Raw genomic sequence first — 10,639 nt, forward strand, 5'->3', positions numbered from 1 at the left:
AATATGAGAGAGAGAGAGAGAGAGAGATGACTTGCTCCAAGCAGAATATTTGTACATGATTATATTCACATTCCTGGAGCTTAAGCAGTCTCTGACCTCTCGCAGTAGTCTTGACCCTTTTGGCAAGCATATCGAGTGGTGGCATTGATGTCTTTTCCAAAATCATCACTTGCATCAATTCATAGTGATGCTGATGTTGCATATGATGTATGAAGATTAGGTTGATAGTCATGTTGTCGCTGGAAAATCTCATTCTGCTGTTGGTGGGCATTGCAAAAAGCTGGGCTTCTGACAAAGGATAACAAGAAAAAAAGGGCTTCCATGGTATGGAAGGAGACAGAGATGGGATTCATATTAGCGCAGCAGTACCTTGAGTAGAAACTATATCCCTAAACTATATCTGCATTTATAGACGATCATATAAGGATTCCGAAAGCTTCAAGTCCACCACCTAAATCAGTGATTGTCTTGAATTCTTTCAGAATGAAAGCTTCATTAATCTTCCAGTCTTCAAAATAAATCTGAGGGTTTTTAGATTTAAATCAGATAAAAAATAAGAAGAAAGAAAGGCAATACTATCTTACTAAACTTTTTAAAGTAGAGGCATCAGTGCCTAATCAATGTATCAATACAAACATTATAATTCTTTTTCCTTTTTGGTTGACTAGGAGGTTCATAATTACAAAACTTAGAACAAGCTCCGCAACGAACATCCAATGGCATCAACATTATAAATCTGTAACAATCTGGTCGGAATATCAGAATACTATATAATCATATCCATAGTTCCTGAACAAGATTTGCCAAAAAGATATGCCAATAGAATTTCTCTCTCAATGCTTCTCCCTTTCCCCAACCTACAAACAGAAAAGATTATTCACACCAGATCCAACAGTGAAAACCAAAATGAATGAAAATGCAACAAAAGACAAGTCAGAATTGCATGCTTAAAATGGACTACAGCAAAAGGAAGCTCAAAGGGGAAAAAATTTACTATTGTGATAATAATCTGTTATAGCAAAGAAAACAAGCATAGAGAACATAGCAGACTCAAGCATAGGCTTGAATCCTCCCTTGAAGCAAGGACAAGGATATTTTATTTAGCAAAAGAGGCGATGACTAATAAAGAATTATAAAGATTTAGATATGATATGAACCAAAAATAGGCACCCTTGCCCATAATCTTGCAAGTTCTCTCTCATGCTAAAAAGGGCAAGCAGGTAAGCACATGGAAACAGAGCAGTCCAGTTGATTTTTATGGAAAGTACTAAGCTATGGATGCATGACCAATACTTCCAAAACATTTCATAATTATCTGTATTTATTATATAAAGCCTACAACTAAAGTTGGTGAAGCTTATTATCCTTTTTTTTTTTTAATTTCTGAAAATGCCAGCACATGAACAATTACATAGGAGCCGTCATGCCATACAAAACTGCTTCAATTTTCTTCCCAAAAAAAAAAAAAATCTAAACTGTTTCGTTTGTAGATTTCATAGCACACAGCTCGTGAGTGGATAACTAATAGCAATTCATATTCCCAATTTTGAAAACTGACCAAGAACTTTGGCTTTTAATCATAAAAAAAAGGTATTCCATACAAGTCCCACAAAAAAAAAAAAAAAAACCGACAGATGAAACTAAATGCCAAAAGCAAATTATTAACCATAATTAAACTTAAAGCAACTAACCTTGAGTATAATCAGAGCAGGAAATAAACAATACTCCAGCATCCAGAGAATCAAGCCTGATTCTTACAAAACCGAGTACCTGCCTGGCTGGGCTGTACCTGGAAGAGATGATGCTTGGGTCGTGATGTCCTCCAACACACGTTTCAGTTCTGCTTTTGCCCTTTTCACGGACTGTTCAGTAGGGCCCTCTATGAACAAGTACAGCTTCCGTTCCCCTGGTCCTGGAACCTTACCAGAAGGAAAAAACTGACCCCTAGTCGTAATGGCAGCTCCAGTCCATTCAGAAATCGGACCCAAAGTTTCCTTGTGCGTCACTTTCCAACGAGCATTTTGAGGAAAATCATTTATCTCCAACTCTGCCTCGTAATGTTCAGGCATGGCATCGGCCTGAATCTTGGCCAAGTTATGTTGCAAGTTCATGGCAGCTGCCAATGCTGCTGCCCTAGCGGCCCCATCACCTGCGGTAATTGCAGTCCCAGTCACAACTGCTGCCGGGCCAGGTATTGTTAAACCAAGAACACCTGGCAGAGAAACAGGTAATCCACCATTTGGAAACAGTTGACCAGCTGAGGCAGGTACCGACATACCCACACTCACTTTAGATGCAGCAGCAAGGGCAGCTGCTTGAGCAAGGACTGCTTGCTGAGATAAGTCACCGCCTGCCTTTCTGACCCCGTCATCTTCATCTTCTGAATCTGACTTGTCTTCCTCAAAGCCGTACTCTTTTGCCTGTGCTTTCTTTGCTGCTCTTCTCACCTCATCCTCCTCTTCATTAAATTTAAAACCACTTCCACCATAACCAGTCCCATGGGCTTGCTCAAGTCCCTGATTCACCTTTGCCATGAAACCATCAGCAAGAGCTTTCAGGTCATCCGGCACAACTTGCTCAGAAAGTTCCAATGCTTTCACAAGATCCGGTGCATATCTTGCATCTTCCTCAGAAATAAATGTGATAGCGCAGCCTTTTCGGCCAGCTCGTCCTGTCCGACCAACACGGTGAACATAGTCTTCATAGTGGTTCGGAACATCAAAATTGATTACCAGTTCAAGCTCCTTTACATCTAAACCCCTGGCAGCAACACTTGTTGCAATCAACAAATTGCATACATTACTTTTGAAATCAGCAATGGTGGACTCACGATCGGTCTGATCCTTAGCACCATGAAGGGAGAGGCAAGGATAACCATGCTTGAGCAAATCCCTGAATAAAGCATCACATTTCTCCTGTGAGTGTACAAAAATCAAAATTTTCCCCTTCTCGTACCATTCACCAAGCAGTTCTAACAGTCTCAAGAACCTTTCATTTTCTAATCTCACCTCAACCAACTGGGAAATGTCTTTATTCACAACACTCCTACCACCAACCTGTATTTCCACAGGTTTGTTTAACACTTTACGTGCCAATATTTCAACCTGACGGGGAAAAGTAGCAGAGAAGAGTACAGTTTGACGGTCTGGTCGAGTGTTTTGAACAATTCGAGTGATCTGGGGTTCAAAACCCATATCAAACATCCGATCAGCTTCATCCATGACCAGATAAGTAACTCTACGTAGATTTGTAATTTTGCCACTGCTGGTACAAAGTATATCAATCATTCTACCTGGAGTGCAGACCACAATCTCAGCCCCACGCTTCAATTCACTAATTTGTTGAGCAACACCAGAACCTCCATATACAGGCACACAGCTGACGCCCATTACCTTTGAAAACTTCTTGATATCACTGTGGATCTGCTGAACAAGCTCTCTAGTAGGTGCCATTATCAACCCAATAGGCCCATCTCCAGACATCAGAGGTGGCTGATCCTTTATATGCCTTAACATTGGCAGCACAAATGCTAGTGTTTTACCAGATCCTGTCTTTGCAACACCTATACAGTCTCGACCACTCATAATTACGGGCAGCGCTTGAGCTTGGATTGGCATAGGCTTTTCAAAGTTAAGCTTCTTTATCATCTCAAGAATTTTGGTTGATAATCCCGTCTGCTGCCAGGTCTTAATTGGTTTGGGCACATCCTTTCCATGTATCTTCAATTCCAATTGCTTCCTGTACGTAGCAACCTCGTCAGAAGTCATCCTTGAGATTTCCTTCACTTCAATATGAAAATTTTTCCTGAATGGGAGATATTCGATCTTTGAATGATCAACTATTGATAGTTTCTCAACTTTGGTCTTTTTCACCCTTTTCATGAATTCATCATCATCTTCATCTTCAATAGGATCGTCATCGTTCCCAGTGTCCCCATAATCTGAATCAGAATCTTCGCCAGGAATGATTCTTCCTATTGACTTATTCAAACCTTTTTTGGGCTGTTCTCCATTACTTTGATTATCATTCTTACCTTTCTTCAATTCTGAATTCTTCTCGTCAGAGGCAGAAAGTACAACATCATTGTTCAGCTTCTTAACTTCCGGCAATACCATAGAATTCATGAAAGCATCTAATGGATCAATTTCTTCATCCACCATATCACCATCACCCTCATTTTGTGAAGCAGGTGCTGCAGTTCCACTCTCAGAGTCAAGTACCATGGCATCACTATCCTCATCCATAGGATTGGCATCTCCATTCATGTTCGAATCCATTTCTGGTTTCTCCTCGGCAGCTGCTTCTTCATCATCAGATTCTCCTTCTAAAGTCCAGGCCTTTCCAGCCATAGGTTCATCAGCACTAGACATTACTCCAAGCTTTTCTCTCTCTGATTCCTCCTTCCTCCTCCTCAACTCTTGCCATTCCTGAACTCTCCTCCTCCGCTTCTCCATCTCCTCATCCAATTTCCTTTGCTCTTCCTCTATATCCTCTTCTCGAGTTCTCGCCTCTCTCTTCTCGGATGAGCCTTCACCACTCCTTTTCTTGGGGCTACTATCTTCAATGTCCTCCCTATGCCTCTTGGACCTGCTGCTCCGTTCGGACTCCCTTTCCCTGTTGTCATCCTCCCTCCTCCGCCTCTTTCTATCATGATCTCTTACATTACCATCATCACTACTATCATCTTGACGCTTCTCCGATTCCCGAATCCTCTCCCTATCCCTCTCCTCCCTCTCACGCTCTCTCTTCTCCCTCTCCCTCTCCCTCTCCCTTTCTCTCTCTCTCTCCCTCTCCTTTGCCCTATCCCTCTCTCTTTTCTCCCTCTCCCTCTCCCTCTCCCTCTCCCTCTCTTCTCTCTCTCTTTCTCTTTCCCTTTCCCTTTCTCTTTCTCTTTCCCTTTCCCTTTCTCTTTCCCTTTCTCTTTCTGCCTCTACTTTATCTTCCTTCTCCTTGTCCCTCTCCTTGTCTTTTACCCTATCTCTATCTTTGGCTCTTTCATCATCCTGGCTCCTCGTCTTCTCCCTGTCCTTGTCCTTTTCCTTGATCCTGTCTCTATGCCTATCCTTGTGTTTTTCCCGCTCCCGATACTTGTCATCATCAATGCTTTTCTCCCTCTCGGATCGCTTACTCTCCCTGTCTTTCTTCTTATCGGAAGAACCACGGTGGCGGTCTCTGTCCTTATCTCTGTGCCTCTCTCCATTCCTCTCCCGCTCATGATCACGTTCCTCCCTATCCCTCCGATGACTCCTACTCTTTGAATCCTCCCTGCTTTCTGAATCTTCCCTCCTAGATGATTTGCGTTTCGACTCTTCCATCACTACCATTACTACTATAAACTGAACCTCAATCAACAATAACCTCTATTACTATATATATAATTCCTGCAATGGCAAACCAAACCCTAGTTGGCTCTGCAACAACTTTCACAGCGTGCAATCCAAGCTTGAATGAATCAATACTTCGATTACCCTAGTATAGTTTGAGAAATTCTCAAACAGTGCAAGAGATAGATCTGATACAAATTATTCAATGTTAACAACGAACAAACAAAAAAGTCAGTGAATTCGTAAACTACAAATCTAGATATATGATGAGACAAACATAACATCCAAACCTTGATATACCTGATGATTATGGTGAATTGGAAGAGAAAGGAAGGCAACAGTTCAGAAACCCTAATATCGCTTCTCTGCAACGCTCTTCCTTGTTTCTTTCTTCGTTTCGTTCCTCTCCATCCTATTCTATTTAAAAATTTTAAAATAAATAAATCAGCTCTTTTTCTTTCTTTTTTTGGAAAATTATTGAATAACAAGAGATATGAGATATGACTCTTATAATACATTGGATTCTAAATTTCTCCTATAATAAATTGAACTCTAAATTTTAAAATTTTACATTTAAATCTTATACTTTTTTAACAAGTTACAATTTCATCCCTCGTTACGACAAATATCACCTCCAACCCTCTCCTCTATACTTAGTCTTTCCCTTCTACACCCTGCGTTTTCAACACTTCTAATCAATTCCTTGACTTTCCCATTTTCATTTGTTTGTTGATATTTCAAATAACACAATCAATTTGACATTAAGAAACTAAATAGATGTCATTGGTTCAATTTCGATTGCCTGAATCTAAATATTAAGTTAGTGGTTTAGCTCTGGTAATCTAAATTTTTTGTTCTTTTTTCTAGATCTAAAAATTTTAAAATTGGTTCTATTTATGAAAATCTTAGATCTTGTTTGTGATGTTGTAAGAGTATTAGGAGTTCAGCACGGAGAGGAGATTAGGGGAGAAAATTTGCTAGAGAAAAAGTTCACAATGAGAGGTGACCGTCATGATAATTGGAGATAGGGATTGTAGCAACCAAATGTAGAGATGGAATTAGACTTTAGAAGTTATTCAGTGTGTTTGGTTTGAGTTTTCTGGATTAAGTTTTTTGAAAACTGAATTTTTTGGTTTTCGTATTTTTTTTTGTTTTTAGTGAATTTTTTAAAATTTTAAACATTTTTTGTACTTTTTAAAATGCACCTTACTTAGATGTATCTAAAAAGTAAAAAAATTGTGAAAAAATATTTTTAAAAATTAAGAAATACATAAAAATACAAAAAATATACTGAATTCTTATATTTTTTTGTATTTTTGGTATTTAGTGAATTTTTAAAAGATTTTTTTTACAATTTTTTTACTTTTTAAGTGTATTTATGTTAGGTGTGTCTAAAAGGTAAAAAATTTGCATAAAATATTAAAAAAATTCAGTAAAAATAAAAAAATACAAAAAATAAGAAAGTAGAATTTTTTAAAAACTATTTTTAGAAAAATGGAACCAAGCAAGCTGATTGGTATAAAGTTTAAAGTATTTAAAATTATGATAAGTGTATGAGATAAAAAAAAAATAATAATAATAATAATAATAATAATAATAATAATAATAATTTGAAAAGTGCAATTTAAAAGAGTGTCAGAACTTGCAATGTAAATATAATTTCTAATTCTAATAAATTGCTCAACCATAATTGCACTTTTTTTTTTCTTTAGTCCTTCAAGTTTTTTTTTTCACTTTAACCCTTTATATTTTATATTTTTATCAATTTATTTCAAATCTACCTTATATATATATAAAAAAAAATAAACAGAAAATAACACATTAACAACCATGTAACTAGGGATGGCAAGGCAACAGGTAGGGCATGGGTCGAAGGCCCCTACCCCACCTCCACCTCCACCTCCACCTCCACCTCTACCTCCATTTCCTCCGCTTGCCCCCCACACCCGACTTTACCCGATCCACAACACAATAAGAAATTTAACAAAAATATTTAAATTTAATAATTAAAACTAAAAATACTATTTATAATTAGAAAAATATATTATATATTGTATATATATTAAAATTATATTATATATATAATATAATAAAAACCTCAATAGATATTATATATATTTTATAAAAATTGAACAATATATTATAATTTATTATTTAAAATTATATTATTTTGATCTCTAACTTTTTAATTATGACGCATTTGATCATGAATTTTAAATCTTGTTATAAATAGGGATAATTGAAAATACTATTACTTAATTTCAAATGGCACAATCATTAATTTAAAATTTTTAAAAATTATTTCTACCCACTGAAGATAAAATTATGTAAAATTGATAAATCTTTTAGACATTTATTTATTTATTTATTTTACAAAAGTAATTTTTATTATGTGTTTGGATGATAATCATGTAATGGGTGGTTGTTAGGATTTTAATGTGTGATCGATATATTTAATATATAAAATGTTTTCAGTTTTGAATTTTTTGATTTATTCGATTGATTTAATAATGATATCAAAGTTGTCGCCATATTTGACTTTAAAAAAATAAAAACTAATTAAGGAGCCTTGTAAAAGTTTCAATATCTCATATTAATTTTTTTAATTTTAAACAATTAAGAAAATCTACATTGGCTAACTTCCATTTAACCATATAAAAATAAACTCTAATTAGTCTATGATTTATTTCATTATCCCACATAGTAAAAATGAAGGAAAAAGTGAGTTGTTCTACTTATATAAAGTGAATTTTATACTCCCATTTAATATTGTAGTGTTGTGTATTTTCAATTCAATATAATTTAAATTTTAAAACGATGGTGCTACATGTATCAAAAACTATTACCAATTAGTGTACCAACATATATTACGACATTATTACTGACCACACCCATTATACAAATTATAAATACCCAAAACTTATAAAATTATGTCATATCATCTGTTAGTACACTAATTAATGTATCAATTGGTGCATATAACATTATTCATTTTTAAAATAAAATTTAAAAGTTTTAATTAATTGATTTTTGTGTAAGGTTGTTTAGTTTTTTGACCTAGCTGATTAGGCTGAATCATTTTTTGTTTAACTGATTTGTTGGTTTAACCATGATTTTAGCGGTTTTACAAAATATGATAGTTAGATTTATTTGATTCAAAATAAACTAAAAATTGATCTGATTAAAGATTGAAGACTAATTGCTTAATTAGAAATAATTTCCCGTTCAAATAATTGTTAACTTTTATTTTATAATCCAAAAAAGATGAAAAAAGTGAATTATTATAATGGCAACTTCATTTAACAAATAATTAATTATTTTTAAAATATTAAAATATTTTACATGAAAATTTGTATTAAATAAAATTTTTTTAAAATTTAAATTGAAAATTATGATTTGTTTTGAGACTTTGATCAAGTTCTATATTAAAAATAAAATCTATAAACTAGAGAATTAAATTGATGAGATATAGAATTTTTTTAATTTTTTTTATTTTATTTGAAAAAAAAAATCAATGAATGTGGTTAATAAGATGGGTGCTTATAATCAATTTCTTTTTACACCCATTACATTTATTAAAAAATTTATAACTTAGACATAAATATTAGTGCATATGAGTGCATAAAACAAACCAAAAAAGAAAAAAAAAATTGTGTACAAAAGAAATTTAATGTGTGTAATTAAATCAAAATATTTTGAAGATTTATAATTTTTATCATAAATTTTAAAGATTTAAGAGTAGATATATATGGCATGAATAATACAGTAATATAGTAAAAAGTAAGTTTTTATTTTTTTTTAAAGGAAATAAAAATAGTAGGAGAGGATTAGGTTAGAAAGGTATAGAATATTTTTTTGTATCTTACCTTTTGAATATTATAAATTATGGAATTATTAATATTTTGAAAACTATTATTTTAATGGATTATCCAATAGTGTCAATATTATTAACATTAAAATTATTCTTTTATAACAAACACATCGTGTCATTAAATATTTTTTTAAAAAAATAACACGTGTATTATACGGATTAATTGCTAATATATATATATATATATATATATATGTAGAGAGAGAGAGAAAAAATGTTCAATGGAGATAACAATAGTGAAACTTAATCTGTACATCGTGGAGTATCAATTGTGATAAGAAAAAAAAAATACTAGCTTATGAAAATTTTAAATATATTTTACACTTTATGATATCAAGTATTTTACTTAAAAATATCTTACCTACTTTTGGCCAACCAAACAAAAAATATATAAAATATTATTAAATTACAAATATATCTTATGAAACTCGTTTAAAATACAAATTATTTTTTATAATTTTAAAAATTATATCGTGTCCTTTCAAGTTTCTAATTATATAATAAAAGATCAATTTTATTAATAAATCATTAACGCTTTGCTTGTTTACGTGAAAAATATGAAAAATATTTTTTAGGATTTTTTAAAAAAATATTTTTCTATGTTTGATGGTAGTAGTGATGGTGAAACAAAGGTAAAGATGATGGCATGGTAGTGGGGCGACAGCGGCGGTGATGGCGGTGGTGACTGCGATGACGGTGGTGGAGATGAGAGTGGTGGTGGTGGTATGGTGACATTGGTAAAATTTTAATTTTGAAAACGTTTTTCGCCTTTTAAAAGTAGAAAATATTTTATATCCAAATAGGTTTGCTTTTCATTGATAATAAAATTTGTTTTTTGTTAACTTTTGTTTTCCATTGTACTAAGCACTAGAAAATATGAAAAATATTTTTTAGAAAATATTTTCTGACCAAACAAACGAAGTTTAAGTCAATTATCAATCTTTAATAATATTATAAATATATTTCAATTAAAAATTTAAATAATTTTATTATTGTATATGATTGTAGTTGATTTTTTTTTTTTATTAAATAAAAAATTATAATAATAAAAAATTTATAATTTTTAAAATCACATAAAATAATTCATATTTTGGACAAATATCCAAATATGATTTAGAGTTTACCATTAAGAAACATATTTTACGCCAAAACAAGTTGAGCTTCACTATGCCTCTGTTTGGGAAGAATTATTTTAGCCTGACTTTTTGGCCTCGTTTGGTAGAGTTATAGGAAAGTGATTATAACTTATAACCTAACAGCTTATAACTTATAACTGTGAACATAACCTGATTTTTGACTTATAAATTAAGTTTCTCTTCTCTCACTCAAAAAATAAGTTGATTTTTGACTTACAAAAAGCTATAAGCTGTATTATTAAACTGAACCAAACACATCAAAATAGCTTAAATTAAGCTAAAAGCTAAAATAAGTTAGAAATAACCCG

The 10,639-nt window shown here is 32.9% G+C and overlaps 1 protein-coding gene across 3 annotated transcripts; it reads right to left on the reverse strand.

The window, feature by feature from the left end:
• Window positions 1-554: 554 nt before the first annotated feature.
• On the reverse strand, window positions 555-6,000 carry LOC114284703 (DEAD-box ATP-dependent RNA helicase 45). Of its 3 annotated transcripts, none has more exons than XM_082911667.1 (3): window positions 5,625-6,000; window positions 1,692-5,512; window positions 555-857 (listed from the first exon to the last, which is right to left on the reverse strand). In XM_082911667.1, the coding sequence occupies exon 2, from the start codon at window positions 5,322-5,324 to the stop codon at window positions 1,755-1,757; it is 3,570 nt and encodes a 1,189-aa protein (XP_082767793.1). In that variant the 5' UTR covers window positions 5,325-5,512; window positions 5,625-6,000; the 3' UTR covers window positions 555-857; window positions 1,692-1,754. The 3 variants fall into 3 exon arrangements, with proteins under 3 accessions (XP_082767793.1, XP_082767795.1, XP_082767794.1); XM_082911669.1 differs by having other exon boundaries at window positions 1,692-5,381; window positions 5,625-5,791; XM_082911668.1 differs by having other exon boundaries at window positions 5,615-5,738.
• Window positions 6,001-10,639: the final 4,639 nt, after the last annotated feature.

This window comes from Camellia sinensis, unplaced genomic scaffold (genome assembly GCF_055761805.1).
Source record: "Camellia sinensis isolate YWXY unplaced genomic scaffold, ASM5576180v1 Unanchor12, whole genome shotgun sequence".
NCBI classification, from domain to species: domain Eukaryota; kingdom Viridiplantae; phylum Streptophyta; class Magnoliopsida; order Ericales; family Theaceae; genus Camellia; species Camellia sinensis.

Excerpts from the sequence above, each read along its gene's own strand:
- LOC114284703 (XM_082911667.1), bottom strand. The coding sequence starts at position 5,324 with ATGGTAGTGATGGAAGAGTCGAAACGCAAATCATCTAGGAGGGAAGAT.